The sequence below is a fragment of the Taudactylus pleione genome, unplaced genomic scaffold, assembly GCF_031769625.1.
Source record: "Taudactylus pleione unplaced genomic scaffold, aTauple2 ptg001346l, whole genome shotgun sequence".
In the NCBI taxonomy this organism is placed as follows: Eukaryota; Metazoa; Chordata; class Amphibia; order Anura; family Myobatrachidae; genus Taudactylus; species Taudactylus pleione.
In genome coordinates this window covers 592,988-610,906 of record NW_028285746.1, presented here as the reverse complement: position 1 = coordinate 610,906, position 17,919 = coordinate 592,988, and the positions used below count along the sequence as shown (strand labels likewise).

Below are 17,919 nucleotides of genomic sequence, written 5' to 3'. Positions count from 1 at the left end.
CTAAAATGGCGTTGGGCGGCCATTCGCAAAACGGCATCTTGTAGCCATTTGCAAAATGGCGTCGTACAGATTTTAAGTTTAACAGATTCTGTCTCAGCCAATTATCCGGCTTCGACACATCTTTAAAGTCCAGGGTATAAAATTGTCATCATTTTGATTGGATTTGTTTTTAAAAATATCAATACTTACATATGGAGACCAAGAGTATCCGGAGTTCCATCCCTGTTCGCATCAGTAATATCATGAATGGCACTTACAGACATAATGACCTGCCCAACTGCATAAACAATCGACAGATAGACAATGGTCCTGTATGTAAAGCAAATAAATTAATTAGATTCTTAAGACAAAGACAAGATACACTTAAGTAAAAATATGCAGTAATATAAATTACTAGAACTGAATAAATTGAGTATATTATCTTACTTGAATTTGCCCAGCCAGGAGTCAGCAATGATCGCTCCTAAGATTGGAGTCAAGTAACACACAGCAACAAAAGTGTGATAAACCACGGTGGCGAGGTTGTCATCCCATTGTAGAAAGTATTTAAAGTACAAAACCAACACCGCTATAATAAAGATATAAATTAGGTGACCAGACAGCTCTTAGATTAATTTACCTAATCAATTAAATATAGCCTTATAGAACATATAAGTTTATTTGTCAATGGGAAAAGAGCCATAGTTCTGTTGAGAACTGGTTTTTTAACAGATACTGTATACAGCTTTTCCTAATTTGTCAAGCCCTGAAGTCGATGATGGCAATATGGTAATATCATTAAAATAGTCGTTTTTTTCCTGTTTTATTTATTTACTTTTTTAAAATAATTTTTCATCTGCCTGGATATATTTTATTGCTAAATAGGGCTGCAAAAAATTGTCACCGCAAGTAGCAATGACCGAAAGTCTTTCTTTTGGGCCATAATGATAATAGATGTTGCATACTGAATAACTAAAAAGACTAGGAGCATTTCCTATCACTATGTCAACATGTGTCTCAATTACTAGATTCCAAACAATAATTCCCTGCCACTATTCACACGTAAAACAAATTATTAGACAAATAGAATATTATTCCTAAAATTCTAGATCTATCATTTCTCTTCATCACTTCATCACTTCAACATTCATTACTTATGATTAGATTGATAGAATTATGCTATATTAAATGGGACATAATTTTTTACCTCGCATTCCATAGTAAGAGAACCTTTCACAGAACTCATTGATGACGATGAAGAAGATGCTCAGTGGATAGCCAAGGCAACTGGGCTAATGGGAAATACGAGAACATTTAAATTAGTTTAAAGTCATAAGTATACTAGAATCTCAGAAAACCCCTTTCATAGTGTTAATGATCAAAATCAAAGTAGGACTATTAATCAAGGATATGTTAAGAAAGCAAAGCCACCTTTCAGAAGTCAGATCTAATGGAAATAGGAATATTAATAGGCATTTATCATTTAAAATAACCAGGATTCCTGCCACTCCCTTACAGCATTCAGTCTCTGGTTTTACCTTTTGTTAAATATTTCAATATCTGTTACAGGCTTATAAGGTGTATGTACTAATCTTTGCGGAGAAATAAAGTGGACCGGGATAAAGTACCAACTAATCAGCTCCTAACTGTCACTTTACAGGCTGTATGTTTGAAAAATGACGGGAGCTGAATTTTTTTGTACTTTATCTCTGTCCACTCCAAGGCTTAGTACATATACACCTATATCACCTATCATGAGGAATATTTTATTTTCTAGGGGGCATATTTCTAATTGGGATTAAAGATGTATAATATTTTATCTAAAGTCAAAGCAATGCAAGCAATGTTATTAGAAATCAAATATAATTACTAATTAAAGTTATCTAACCTCCTTATCTTTCAATTTCCTGAATGATTTCCAACATGACACAGAACCTCACAAAATAAAAAGCAACCAAATTTAGCATTGTCATTAAATTATGGGACTGTAAATATCTTAGAGTTTCTCTGATTTCTGACACATTATCTCTCATTTCAATTTGGAGTATATGTAGCACCAACATCGATATGCGTCATTTAAAAATGATCAAACTGCTGGAGGTTTGAATTAGACCAACACCAAACTGCCAGAAAGCTATCTGTCGAATCAGCATATGAGGAGGCTCATTACATTTATTATGAGTGCAATTTATTTTATTTCTTGGGGTGTGGCGAAATCCAGGAGGTGTGACAATGCCTCCTCCAGGGGAAAAATGCAAAATACCATATGTGGCGGTGGGAAGATGCCATGGCCTGAGTAATTAGTATCTGCTCCCTCCTCTCTGTCTACATTTTGACCCTGTTGGCACCACTACCCAGGCACAGCACCTAGCATCATCAATGCTCAGATGCACCTGTATTTGGCATGCAGGGTGTATTTGGTATGCAGCCTAGAAAGCCACTGCATACAGCGACCTTAGGATGCTTCGCCCAGGTCTGGTGGCAAGCCATAGCAGAGTCACTGGGAGCCACCACATTGTAAATGTTTACCAAGTTTCCCTTTGGTATATCAGTTTATTCTGCATTTGTATAATGGTTTACCAAGGATCCCTTTGTCTTAATTTTTCTATTTTAAAGTACACTTGTATTTGTTTTTAATATGTTTGATTCATTACATACATATTAAGCTCTTATACTGATTGTAATTTATCTGGAAGAAATACCCCTTAAATCTCATGTACCCCTGGAATAAGTGCACCATTAGTTGGGAGATCCTGGTCTACAACAACCTGATGCAGGGAATGTCTGGCTTAAGTAATAAATACAATATCCCAAACTACTTATTGTTATTTGCATGTATAGCCATGCTGATGAGCTTAAATGGTAAAATAAAACGTATTTGTGTGTATATACATATATATATTAGGGATGTGCAGGCTCGGTTCTACTGTGTTCCGTTCGTTTTTTTTTACCGAATCTTATTGGCTATCCAAAACTCGTGACAGCTGATACCCAATAAGATTCGGTAAAAAAAAATGAACGGAACCGAGTAGAACCGAGCCTGCACATCCCTTATATATATATATATATATATATATATATATATATACAGTATAACATAACATATTGCTAACAATGAGACCATAAAATATGCTTCATAAAAAGAACTTACAGATGATTTTTCGCCCCTCCCTGTTTAGGAAAAGAAAGAAAAAAGTGATTTTAGAAAACAAACAATAATTGAAAATTAATGCTTTAAAAAAATGAAATGTGTGAAGCAATTCATATTACAGAATTGATGGATGGGAGCCTCGTTCATATACACATCATCTTCCAGGGAGCCGCGTGCCCAGCTGGCCAGGGGCCAGCCGCGTCCTCTGCTGCATGTGTACGGGCGATCTGCTGATTGCCCATACACACTTGCCAATGGACAGCATAAGTTGAGAGATGATTTGTTGGGATGTAGTAAAAATTTAGACAGGCAAAACTTAGATAATAAAAATGTCGACACTAAAATGTTGACTGACAAAATATCAACATGGTAAAAATGTTGACAACCGAAATGTCGACATGGACAATAGGTCGACAGGGTAATCAGGTTGACAGTTAAAATTTAGACACAGTCAAAGGGGCATATTCAATTAGGTGCGAGTTCAACAAAAATGTCGCACCTGCAGTTTTTTTCCTGCAGGCGTGAGATTTTTGGTATTAAATTGGGTTCAGGGTTTTGTTTCTGTTTTTGAAAAAACTTGAGTGCCTCCAGAGCAGGTCTAATATTTCCTTCAAATCTTATTTAAAGGAAAAATTGCTCTGGACCCCTTTGGGCACCTCCATGATGAATTAAACAATTGGAAATTTCCAATTAGCTTAATTAGTCCTTAATTACTCATCTTCTGCAGTGCTGTCCTTCTCCTCTGTCTCTTCTCCAGCGTCACAGACAGATTCAATGGACCTGCCAGCACAGGAAAGGTAGTACCCTGCACTCCACTACCCCTAACCCTGCACTTTCTCCCCGAACACTCTACTTACATTACACCTAACCTTGCACATGATCCCTGCACACACTACACTATACTACCGCTGCTATCCTTGCACCCAATCCCAGCGCACACTACCCTTCAATCCATTTTTTTAATTGGATACCTCGGGTATTGGGTGCGCGCATACCCTCAGTAATCCAAAATTGGTCGCGAGGTCAACGTAATTTTTTGCAGGCAAAACCTCACGGCCAATTGGTTATGCACCAAAATGTCAATAACGAATAAATAAATGTTGACAGTCAAAATGTCGACAACAAAAATGTAGACACAGTAAAATGTTGATAATAAAATAACACAGCCACAGTTGACAGTCTGTGGCTCAGATGCTGCAGCGTAGGAGCAGCCAAATAGTTAAAGTTAATGGGAATAAGTATGTGACCTCCTCCCAAAAATCAATAACCAGCCCCGGACCTCTGAGCCTAGGCTTGTATTGGAAAATAGGGTTAAGAAAATTATGTGAGGTTCCAACTAATTTCCAATAACCAGCACCGAGCTGAACCAGCCGGGGGCATAATGCTATAGCAGGGAGACATACAGCGTGGGCTGACCAGTTGGGGCTGGTTAAACAGTATGGCAGGGGGATAGCACAAAAATGGCCCCAGAATACAAAAACTTGCAGAGTAGAAAATATATATGGACAGGAAATGCAATCGAAGTCCTTCTGCATCTAATGCGAACACAACTGATGGGGTATTCTAAGAATTTATGGGGTTAATCAAATCGATTACACTTCAGGTTTCAGGTATTGGGTCTGATTCAAAGTTGCACGCTATGCTGATGTTCTCGCAGCTGAGCGAATATCTCCCATCTGCGCATGCATCTGAGTCACACTGCGTAGATTACCGTAGTCACTCGCAGCGAGTATTTATTCACAGGGAACATTTGGGGGTGGTAAAGAGGAGTGTCAGCTAAAAATACAGGCGTGTAGCTACATTTTCAGGCTAGTTCCTGCGTGTGCGATCTCGTACGCAGTATACATGGCTCTGGCATCTCATTTCTCACAGCCATTCTGCGCAACCTTAGAGTTACTCAGGTCTGCTGACATTGAATGATCTACGATTGATGCTGCATCTTTGTATGCAGGTGCTTGCATTTGCAAAGATGCCAGTGAGCATGTGGATACATATCTCGGTGGCTGCATCATTTCCATAATTCCACACAGCAGCTGCTCACAGGATCACAGCTAAGGAGGCAATAGTGTACAACCCTGAATGTGGCCCACTGTAAGATGCCTATCTTTGGGGAACAAATCCCACCTGGTCAGAGTGGGTAAAGTGCTATTAAGTCTGTTGGCCAAGACCTTTGCAGTTTAATATCAGTGTTCAAAACAGAAATTATCTTGTTATTAGAGCAAACAGTATGATCTTTATCTGGTTTTGTAATAACAATACTTTTGGATCTAGTGTAGTCCAAGTAAAACTTAGACTCTAGGTGCAAAGGATTTATAATAAAGCATTGGGGAGACTGCACAAACCCCGCAGCCTGTGAGGGATTTTGGGATGTGAGAGGCAAAGTAATTTCCTCTTCTGAAATGTATTTACAGATATTCAGTACCATGCCAGGTAGGCATGCCCAAGTCACATCAGTGTTCATTTGTATTTTACAGTAGTAAAATCTATGTAAATGAATGATGCATGTAATATATACAATAATATATACAATAAATATGTAAATACATATACATAATCGAGAAGGCAAATAGAATGAGATATCCTTTATCAGTGTCACAACCGGGCACTAGGGATACCTCTGTTGAGGCCAAGAACCGGGGGGTTAGGTTGGTAGAGCAGTAACTGACGGGGATGACAGTGGAAATGTCTTCCTATTGCGGCCAAACCCAGGATTGGCTAGACCTGCCCAGAGGTGCGGAGTCTAACCCACGCCAAGTGAGCAGGTTGCGGCCCTCTGGACAGGTACCTGGGAGTGGCAGAAGACCGAAATATAATAACACTAACAGTTTACTGAAAGCTGTGGTAACACTGGAGATTACTAGCAATGGGACAAACTGGGGACTTAGTAGAAATGGGATGGCACTGGGAAACACTGGAAGTGGAGTGGTACTGGAAATGCTGGAAATGAACCATACACAGGCTAGCTCTGGAAGACATGGAAGAATCTGAGACTGACTTGCTGTAAAGGACACAGGGAATGCAGACACTGTGCACTGTGAATTGATAGAGATCCAATCGCAGGATTGCTCTGTAACTATGTGAGAGGTGAACATGTAACTCAGCATGAGAAGGGAAACTCTGAATACTGGTAATCAGCTTACAGCTGAAGCATGTAACACAGGGAGAGAGCTGGACATGTAACTCAGAGAAATCAGCATGAGAACAAATACTTATAACTCAGAGAATCAGCAAGAAAAGGGAAACTCAGAATACTGGTAATAAGCTTACAGCTGAAGCATGTAACACAGGGAGAGAGCTGGAGATGTAACTCATAGAAATCAACTTGATAACAAATAATTATAACTCAGGGAATCAGTATGAATAGCTGAACTGCACACTGGAGAGAGAATTGCTGGAAAACACTAGAAGTTGAAAACAATGGGAAGCCTGGAGTGAAGAAGTAGTACCAGAACACTGAAGACTTGAAGTAAATGAAGAGATGAAGTTGATCAGGCCACTTCCTGTTCCTGGAGTCAGACCTAAATACCCCTGGGCAGTTGGTCATTAGATCAGGAGATCAGCTGAGTGACTGCAGGATTACCATTGGGAGAGCCTAGTCATGTGATATGGACCAACATGGCTACACTCTTGCTCGCCACCACGAGAACCAGCATGCACACATGGAAGCCCTAACAGGCCCCAGGGAAAATACTCAGTCACCACTCATCTCCGCTGCCAGCAACTGAACACCTAAGCCCAAGGACGCCGGTGCGGAGGTGAGTAGCGACCCGATCCTAGGCCGCATCCTGATAATCAGCTAGCTCAAAATATTTTAAGAAAAAAGTCCAGACTCTATGATTGCTAACTTATTCAATGTTTATTATAAATTATGTGTGCAACAGTCACAGGGCTAAAACCAATCAAAATTTATCCTTGTCTGGTTATTGACAGGTGGCAAAAACAGCAGAAAAATTTGCTGGAACGCTATAGATCAGGGCCCATGACATATTTCCCATGATTCCCAAATGAAGAATAAGGGCAAATAAGATCACATCTATCACCCTTCCAGACCATTCCAGCACAGACCACATCCATTACACATAGAACCACACATATTTCTGGTAGGCCATAACGCGTTTTACCATCTAGACTTTGGGACTGGTCAGTGGAAATCAGGAATAGATTGCTATAGGGTAAGTTACTGTAATCACTGTCCATAATTATATGGGCAGATATGCCACTTTTCATAGTTACCATGAGAACCCTGTTTGGTTTGTTGGCTACAGTACTGTATATGTAAATATAATTTTATGATCACATCAATAATGACCCTCAAACTGTAACTACTTTGCTCTGCCTTCTTCAGTCTAATCTAAGCTTTGCTTGGCTAGTCACAAACTCATAGTTTACCCAGCAGCATAAAATAACTTTCAATTGTGTCAACTAGGGGTGTGCATCGGCCACTTTTCGTGTTTTGTGTTTTGGTTTTGGATCTGGATCTTTCTTCGTGTTTTGGATCTGGATTTGTTTTGCCAAAACCACCCTTTCTGTGTTTTGGGTTCTGGGTTTTGTATTTTGGATCTATATTTTTTTTAAAAAAAGCATAAAAACAGCTAAAATCACAGAATGTGTTGGTTTTTCTGCTCTTATGCTATTATTAACCTCAATAACCTTAATTTCCACTAATTTCCAGTCTATTCTGAACACCTCACAATAGTGTTTTTATGTCCAAAAGGTTGCACCGAGGTAGCTGGATGACTATGCTAAGCGACACGAGTGGGCGGCACAAACACGTGACCCATCTAGGAGTGATACTGCAGTGGCAGACAGGATGGCAGTTTGAAAAACTAGGCCCCAAACTGTACATAATGCAAAGAAAAAAAAGAGGTGCAAGATGGAATTGTCCTTGGGCCCTCCGACCCACCCTTATGTTGTATAAACAGGACATGCACACTTTAACAAACCAATCATTTCAGCGCCAGGGTCTGCCACACAACTGTGGCTGAAATGATTGGTTCGTTTGGGCCCCCACAAAACAAGCTGGCAATTAATCTGTCCCTGCACAAACTGGCTCTACGGAGGCAAGATGTCGTCCTCATCCTCCTCATCCACTGATTCCTCACCCTCTTCAGTGTTGTGTACATCCTCATCCTCACAGAGTATTAACTCGTCCCCACTGGAATACACCACCACAGGTCCCTCTGTACGTTCTGGAGGCTGGTCTCCCTGGAAGAGTTGATAATTCATTTTTATGAACATCATCTTCTCCACATTCTGTGGAAGCAACCTCCTACGCCTTTTGCTGACAAGGTTCCCGGCTGCACTAAACACTCTTTCGGAGTACACACTGGAGGGGGGGGCAACTCAGGTAAAATAGAGCCAGTTTGTACAGGGGCCTCCAAATTGCCTCTTTTTCCTACCAGTACAGGTATGGACTGTCTGACATGCCTACTTGGATGCTGTCACCGATGTAATCCTCCACCATTCTGTCAATGGTGACAGTATCATATGTAGTGACAGTAGACATGTCAGAAATTGTTGCCAGGTCCTTCAGTCCGGACCAGATGTCCAAACTTGGTCCTGCCTGCCCTGCATCACCACCAGCGGGTTGCTTAGGATACCTACGTTTTTTCCTGGCAGCCCCAGTTGCGGGAGAAAATTAAGATGGAGCTGTTGACGTGTCACGTTCTGCTTCAGCTGACAGTGTTTTCACCAGCAGGTCTTTGCACCTCTGCAGGCTTGTGTTGGCCGGAAAGAGAGACACCACATAGGCTTTAAACCTAGGATCAAGCACGGTGGCCAAAATGTAGTTGTCTGATTTCAACAGATTGACCACCCTAGAATCCTGGCAAAGCGAATGAAGGGCTTCATCCACAAGTCCCACATGCCAAGCGGAATCGCTCCATCTTAGCTCCTCCTTCACTTTCTCCAGCTACTTCTGCAAAAGCCTGATGAGGGGAATGACCTGACTCAAGCTGGCAGTGTCTGAACTGACTTCACGTGTGGCAAGTTCGAAGGGCTGGAGAACCTTGCACAACACGGAAATCATTCTCCACTGCGCTTGAGTCAGGTGCATACCCCCTCCTTTGCCTATGTCATAGGTGGATGTATAGGCTTGAATGGCCCTTTGCTGCTCCTCCATCCTCTGAAGCATATAGAGGGTTGATTTCCACCGCGTCACAACCTCTTGCTTCAGGTGATGGCGGGGCAGGTTCAAGAGTGTTTGCTGGTGCTCCAGTCTTCGGCACGCAGTCGCTGAATGGCGAAAGTGGCCCGAAATTTTTCGGGCCACCCAAAGCGTCTCCTGCACGCCCCTGTCGCTTTTCAGAAAATTCTGCACCACCAAGTTTATTGTGTGAGCAAAACATGGGACGTGCTGGAATTTGCCCAGATGTAATTTCCGCACAATATTGGTGGCGTTGTCAGATATCACAAATCCCCAGGAGAGTCTAAGTGGGGTAAGCCACTGGGCGATTATTTCCCTCAGTTTCTCTAAGAGGTTGTCGGCGGTGTGCCTCTTACTGAAACCGGTGATACACAGCGTAGCCTGCCTTGGAACGAGCTGGCGTTTCTGAGATGCTGCTACTGGTGACGCTGCTGCTGTTGCTGCGTAAAGTGATACATCTACCCAGTGGGCTGTCACAGTCATATAGTCCTTAGTCTGCCCTGTTCCACTTGTCCACATGTCCGTGGTTAAGTGGACATTGGGTACAACGGCATTTTTCAGGACACTGAGGACACTTTTTCTGACGTTTCTGTACAGTCTCGGTATCGCCTGCCTAGTGAAGTGGAATCTAGACGGGATTTGGAACCGGGGACACACTACCTCCATCAATTGTCTAAATCCCACTGCACTAATGGCAGATACCGGACGCACGTCTAACACCAACATAGCAGTCAAGACCTCAGTTATACGTTTTGCTTCAGGATGACTGCTGTCGTACGTCATCCTCCTCGCTAAGGACTGTTGGAGGGTCAATTGTTTAGTAAAAGTAGTGGTGTTCCTACTTCCTCTCTGGGATGATGAATGACTCCCAGCAGCAGCAACAGCAGCAGCGGCAGCAGGAGGCGTAGCAATGCAGGATCCTACGGAGGAATCCCGGATAGGAGAGTCAGTCATGCCAGTGACATGGCCTGCAGGACTACTTCCGATCCTGACTAAGGAGGAAATTGACGAGGAGGGAGTTGACGGTGTGGTTTGCAGGCGCTTGAATACAACAGGACAACGGGATTTAGGTGTCCCTGGACTGCTTATGGTCTTAGCCAAAGTTTCTGAACTTGACAGTAACTTTTTATGAACGCGCTGCAGGTGCCGTATAAGGGAGGATGTTCCTAGGTGGTTAACGTCCCTACCCCTACTTATTTCACCTTTACATATGGTACATATGGCAAGACATTTGTTGTCCGGATTTGGATAGAAATATTGCCAGACCAAAGAGGTGGAATGTTTGGTCTTCTGCCCAGACATGACCGTGATGGGATTTTTCATCCCACGGACAACAACTGTCTCCCCCGGAGCCTGATTTAAACAAACCACATCACCATCAGAATCCTCCTCGCCAACTTCCTCCTCAGTGCCAGCTACACCAGTATTCTCATCCTGTTGTACTTCAACAGTGACATCTTCAATTTGCATATCAGCAAGTGGACTGTGGGTGCTCCTTTCAGCACTTGCAGGGGGCGTGCAAATGGTGGAAAGAGCCACCTCTTCCCGTCCAGTGCTGGGAAGGTCAGGCATCGCAACCACCACCACACTTGGACTCTCCTTGGGGATTTGTGATATCTTCTTAGAACGCACAGTTCTTCGCTGTGCTTTTGCCAGCTTAACTGTTTTGATTTTTTTAGTGGGAGGAGGGCTTCCATCGTCATGTGAAGCTGAACCACTAGTCATGAACATAGGGAAAGACCTTAGCCATTCCTTGCCACTCCGTGTCGTAAATGGCATATTGGCAAGTTTACGTTTCTCTTCAGATGATTTAAATGTTTTTTTCAAGGTCATTTTCCTGAACTTTGCCATTTGGGATTGTATGTGCCCTCTGACATTGGGCATCGGCCTTGGCAGACAACGTTGATGGCATGTTGTCATCTATGTCATGACTAGTGGCAGCAGCTTCAGCACTAGGAGGAAGTGGTTCTTGATCTTTCCCTATTTTATTTTTATCTGAGAAAGTTTGGTCCTCCATTTATGTTATATTGATATATACGTGCGGCTAAGGCGCACACAAACACAGAAAATAATTTTTTATTTTTGTTGGAGACTAGTGCACTTTGTGTGTTATACCACCCTTTAAGAAATATGCCAGCCGGCCCTTTACTTATGGGACACAGGCACACGCTTGGCGCTGCTCCTTTGTTGATGCACGTGCAGCTACAGACCACACAATTCACAAACACAGAAAATATTTTTTTATTTTGTTTGGAGTGTACTTTGGGGGTTACAGCACCCTTTAACGGTCAAGCCAGCTGGCCCTTTACTTATGACACAGGCGCACGCTTGGCACTACTTTGTTGATGCACGTGCGGCTACTGCGCACAGAATTCACAAACACAAAAAATATATATTTTTTTATTTTGTTTGGAGTGCCCTTTGGGGGTTACAGCACCCTTTAACGGACAAGCCAGCCGGCCTTTTACTTATGGGACACAGGCGCACACTTAGCGCTGCTCCTTCGTTGATGCACGTGCAGCCACAGTGCACACAATTCACAAACACAGAAAAAAAATTCTATTTTGTTTGTAGTGCCCTTTGGGGGTTACAGCACCCTTTAGCAGTCAATCCAGCCGGCCCTTTATTTATGGGACACAGGCGCACGCTTGGCACTACTTTGTTGATGCACGTGCGGCTGCTGCGCACACAATTCACAAACACAAAAAAATATATTTTTTTATTTTGTTTGGAGTGCCCTTTGGGGGTTACAGCACCCTTTAACGGACAAGCCAGCTGGCCTTTTACTTATGGGACACAGGCGCACGCTTGGCGCTGCTCCTTCGTTGATGCACGTGCAGCCACAGTGCACACATTTCACAAACACAGAAATTTTATTTTTATTTTGTTTGGAGTGCCCTTTGGGGGTTACAGCACCCTTTAGCGGTCAATCCAGCTGGCCCTTTATTTATGGGACACAGGCGCACGCTTGACACTACTTTGTTGATGCACGTGCGGCTACTGCGCACACAATTCACAAACACAAAAAAATATATATTTTTATTTTGTTTGGAGTGCCCTTTGGGGGTTACAGCACCCTTTAACGGACAAGCCAGCCGGCCTTTTACTTATGGGACACAGGCGCACGCTTGGCGCTGCTCCTTCTTTGATGCACGTGCAGCCACAGTGCACACAATTCACAAACACAGAAAAAATGTTTTTATTTTGTTTGGAGTGCCCTTTGGGGGTTACAGCACCCTTTAGCGGTCAATCCAGCTGGCCCTTTATTTATGGGACACAGGCGCACACTTGGCACTACTTTGTTGATGCACGTGCGGCTACTGCGCACACAATTCACAAACACAAAAAAATATATATTTTTATTTTGTTTGGAGTGCCCTTTGGGGGTTACAGCACCCTTTAATGGACAAGCCAGCCGGCCTTTTACTTATGTGACACAGGCGCAAGCTTGACGCTGCTCCTTCGTTGATGCACGTGCCGCCACAGTGCACACAATTCACAAACACAGAAAAAAAAAATTTATTTTGTTTGGAGTGCCCTTTGGGGGTTACAGCACCCTTTAGCAGTCAATCCAGCCGGCCCTTTATTTATGGGACACAGGCGCACGCTTGGCACTACTTTGTTGATGCACGTGCGGCTACTGCGCACACAATTCACAAATACAGAAAATATTTTTTTATTTTGTTTGGAGTGTACTTTGGGGGTTACAACACCCTTTAACGGTCAAGCCAGCCGGCCCTTTACTTATGACACAGCCGCATGCTTGGCACTACTTTGTTGATGCACGTGGGGCTACTGCGCACACAATTCACAAACACAGAAAATATTTTTTTATTTTGTTTGGAGTGTACTTTGGGGGTTACAGCACCCTTTAATGGACAAGCCTGCCGGCCCTTTACTTATGACACAGGCGCACGCTTGGCACTACTTTGTTGATGCACGTGTGGCTACTGCGCACACAATTCACAAACACAGAAAATATTTTATTTTTTTTTGCACTTGGGGGGAGCACCCCTGATGGACAGAGCACCCCCTGGACAACACTACAGCACCCCTTTAGGACTGGGACTCTGCACAGGACCTTGGAGTGGACACAGCCCCTATGGACAACTGACTGCACAACACAGTCCAGCCAGCCCCTATGGACTTTGGAGGAGTGGACACAGCCCCTATAGACAACAGCAGCACAGCACAACACAGCCAGCCCCTATGGACTTTGGAGGAGTGGACACAGCCCCTATAGACAACAGCAGCACAGCACAACACAGCCAGCCCCTATGGACTTTGGAGGAGTGGACACAGCCCCTATAGACAACAGCAACACAGCACAACACAGCCAGCCCTTATGGACTTTGGAGGAGTGGACACAGCCCCTATGGACAACAGCAGCACAGCACAACACAGCCAGCCCCTATGGACTTTGGAGGAGTGGACACAGCCCTTATGGACAACAGCAGCACAGCACAACACTACACTGCACTACACTACACTACACTACACAGCCCAGCCAGCCCTAACTCCCACCTCCCTCTTCACTGTCCACAGCCGAGTGAGAAAATGGCGCCGACGCGGGTACCTTATATAGGATCCAAAACCCGCGAGACCCGGAAGGCGGGATGATGACGTTTTACCTCGATTTCAGATCCGAGTCAGGCGGGAAAGTCGAGCCTGACTCGGATCTGCCTCGGATCGGGGGGGCTCGGGGGGGTTTGGATTTCAGAAATCCGAACCCACTCACCCCTAGTGTCAACCAATCAGAGCAATAAAAGACATTGCAAAATGAACAGATATTGGCACAAATTAAAGACGGCACAAGGCCAATATCTGTTATAAATATTTCTTCCAGGGAACATTAGGGCGTTGAAGGAAAAAAGCTGTAAAAGTTACAGAAAATCAAACCTGATATTCCTGATCCACTAGCAATAAATAATTATAGGACTGATTTCACAGGTTAGCAGTAAGGTTCTGATAGCAGGTGTTTTACATATGTGAGAAGATTCCGACAAGAAAAATAATTTGGTGTTTAGTATTGATGCCCCTAGGGCACTGGAAACCTTTGCACTGGGTCCTGGCTGTGGTCACCAATGTACCTGTCTGCAGGATTAAGTAAACTAAGTTTGGCAGCAGCCTGTGTAACACTGGGTCATGTAGGATTCACCAACAAGTTTATTTACCAGAGTATAGTTTAGAATTACTAACAATACATTTCACATATGAGAAGTACACACTTATTGATATTATTCAATATGCGAGCAATATATAGCGAGTGCATTGGTGGCTCCCAATATTTTTGTGAACGCTTTTGTTCACACGATGTTGTTCACAGACATATCAGGTTGGCCCTGCAAAACAGCCGATGCCGATATATCAGAAAAATATATATCAGTGCATATGGCTGTGCGTACGGGCGAACCACAGACTGCCTGTACACTTGCTGCAGGAACCGCAGTCACTGACATAACAACCGGGCAAGGCAAATTTAAATGCCCGCCCAGGCCAGACACATCGAGCGGCTGATTGGTAAGTGTGTATAGCTTTCCCATCGGCCACTCAGATGGCGGATCAGTCTGCTGACAGATTTGTCGTGTACCCAGCATTACCAATCACATTTCATATAATTAATGCAAAATCATCTGTAATAGAATCATTGTCCTTGTAGCAAAAGTGCTGTAGATACCCAACTAGCCCTGTAGCACTGAAGAGGATCTACATTTGGCCAGAACAAATGCTAAGGATGTTGCTGCCTAAGGCCAAGAATTGACTACTTTCTTAGATGAAGGACCTTGTATTGGTGACCAGGTGTGCCGACAGGGGGGGAGGAGCGGGTACTAATTACCCGGGCTTGCTGGAAGGGCCCGACGGGGGCCTGGAACCGGTGCCACGCCCCCCCCTTTCTTACATCACAGCAGCCCAGCACATGCTGCTGTGTGCTGGGCTGCACTGGGAGACTGCCCGCGGCTGCTAAGCAGCAGCCACAACAGTCTCTTATGCTTTTAGGGGGAGCAATCACACTGATCATGCCCTCCACTGGCTATGCGCCGGGCTGAGGGGCTCACAGTGCCCTCCTTCCCAGTGTGGCTATTTTCCTCCTAAGGGGGCATGGCCAAGCCTCCCGCGCTTAGGTCATGAACCCCTTTACCCTGGCCTGCTGGCGCGCCTGTTGGCGACATACTACCTGTATGATGACCAAGGACTTTGTGGCAGGGGGGCCAGGTAATTACCTCCAGGTAATAATTACCTGGACTTGTTGGAGTGGCCCAGCAGAAACCCAGGACTGCCACTTCCCCCTCCTGTCAGGGGCAGCAGCACCCAGCACACACTGCTATGTGCTGGGCTGCAGTGAATGCGTTGAGCGCAGCAGCAGTCTCCCCTGCCTGCATAAGATAGGATGGGGGCGAATGATCGCACTGATCATGCCTCCCTGGATCTGCCCCTGGCTGAGGGGCATAATGGCACCCCCCTGTGGACGCTTCAGATAATAGTTTCTTATATTTTTTTGACTTAGGGTGTGGCCACTTCTCCTTGCATTAGACCACACCACCTTGCCATTACCCCGGCCCGGCCAGGCTTTCTACAGCCCTGATGAGGATCACTATAGAACCCACTAAACATGAGGCTTCAGTAAGGGCACATGGACAAATGGGGCTGATCATGATAAAACATCACTGTAAATCATGCACAAAATACCTCATCTGGGTGGTTAAAAACAAAAGGTAAGACATGACTGTATTGGCAGAGTTCATCTCCAGTCAATTTCACAAGATACGGATACAAGCACTTAGTCCTGAATTACCCTGTTCTACCCATTAGACATCATCACAGTTTTATCTTTTAGTGAAGCAATCAGATGCACTTTGAGTCTAAAGTATGCACAGTAATCACATTTAAAGCATACTGTGAATTTGTTTATGAGTGTAATTACTGATCATTTCTGTAATCTTTGCTCTATAACTAATAGCAATAAAATGTAACTAAAATATGCAAATAATAACAATATAATTTAGCAGTATAAGTTGGGTAGTTGATGGAAAGCTTTTTTATATAAACTAGAATAATAATGGTGAGATCAATTGTTGAATATTACCTGTTAAAATTCTGGTTTATGCATAGACGCTGGTTTGCAAGGGTTGGGTAATCTTTACACTGTTACTAATTTGTGCCCACTATATAGATCTTCCAGTTCCATACCTTCCATTGTCTCACATTACCGAAGAGGGACTCATTAATAGACACACCTTTGCTCTAGCTACAACTTTACACAAAGACAAATGTGTATACTTATCTGAACTAGGGGTGTGCACCGGCCACTTTTCGTGTTTTGTGTTTTGGTTTTGGATCTGGATCTTTCTTCGTGTTTTGGATCTGGATTGGTTTTGCCAAAACCACCCTTCCGTGTTTTGGGTTCTGGGTTTTGTGTTTTGGATCTGTATTTTTTTTTAAAAAAGCATAAAAACAGCTAAAATCACAGAATTTGTAGGTTTTTCTGCTCCTATGCTATTATTAACCTCAATAACCTTAATTTCCACTCATTTCCAGTCTATTCTGAACACCTCACACCTCACAATAGTGTTTTTATGTCCAAAACGTTGCACCGAGGTAGCTGGATGACTATGCTAAGCGACACGAGTGGGCGGCACAAACACGTGACCCATCTAGGCGTGAAACTGCAGTGGCAGACAGGATGGCAGTTTGAAAAACTAGGCCCCAAACTGTACATAATGCAAAGAAAAAAAAGAGGTGCAAGATGGAATTGTCCTTGGGCCCTCCCACCCACCCTTATGTTGTATAAACAGGACATGCACACTTTAACAAACCAATCATTTCAGCGCCAGGGTCTGCCACACAACAGTGGCTGAAATGATTGGTTCGTTTGGGCCCCCACAAAACAAGCTGGCAATTAATGTGTCCCTGCACAAACTGGCTCTATGGAGGCAAGATGTCATCCTCATCCTCCTCATCCACCGATTCCTCACCCTCTTCAGTGTGTACATCCTCATCCTCACAAAGTATTAACTCGTCCCCACTTGAATCCACCACCACAGGTCCCTCTGTACCTTCTGGAGGCTGGTCTCCCTGGAAGAGCTGATAATTCATTTTGATGAACATCATCTTCTCCACATTCTGTGGAAGCAACCTCCTACGCCTTTCGCTGACAAGGTTCCCGGCTGCACTAAACACTCTTTCGGAGTACACACTGGAGGGGGGGCAACTCAGGTAAAATAGAGCCAGTTTGTACAGGGGCTTCCAAATTGCCTCTTTTTCCTGCCAGTACAGGTATGGACTGTCTGCCATGCCTACTTGGATGCTGTCACCGATGTAATCCTCCACCATTCTGTCAATGGTGACAGTATCATATGCAGTGACAGTAGACATGTCAGAAATTGTTGCCAGGTCCTTCAGTCCGGACCAGATGTCCAAACTTGGTCCTGCCTGCCCTGCATCACCGCCAGCGGGTTGCTTAGGATACCTAAGTTTTTTCCTGGCAGCCCCAGTTGCAGGAGAAAATGAAGAAGGAGCCGTTGACGTGTCACGTTCCGCTTCAGCTGACAGTGTGTTCACCAGCAGGTCTTTGCACCTCTGCAGGCTTGTGTCGGCCGGAAAGAGAGACACCACATAGGCTTTAAACCTAGGATCGAGCACGGTG

General features: G+C 44.0%; 1 protein-coding gene across 1 annotated transcript in view; it reads right to left on the bottom strand.

Annotated features, from left to right (window-relative positions):
* LOC148443036 (solute carrier family 15 member 1-like) overlaps positions 1–17,919 on the bottom strand; it is a 160,415-nt gene that overhangs the window by 95,625 nt on the left and 46,871 nt on the right. Inside the window, exons 5-8 of the mRNA XM_088463341.1 lie at positions 3,131–3,150; positions 1,187–1,271; positions 427–568; positions 190–309 (exon numbers count right to left, since the gene is read on the bottom strand). Coding sequence (XP_088319467.1) covers positions 190–309; positions 427–568; positions 1,187–1,271; positions 3,131–3,150 — 367 coding nt within the window. The remainder of the gene's footprint in view (positions 1–189; positions 310–426; positions 569–1,186; positions 1,272–3,130; positions 3,151–17,919) is intronic.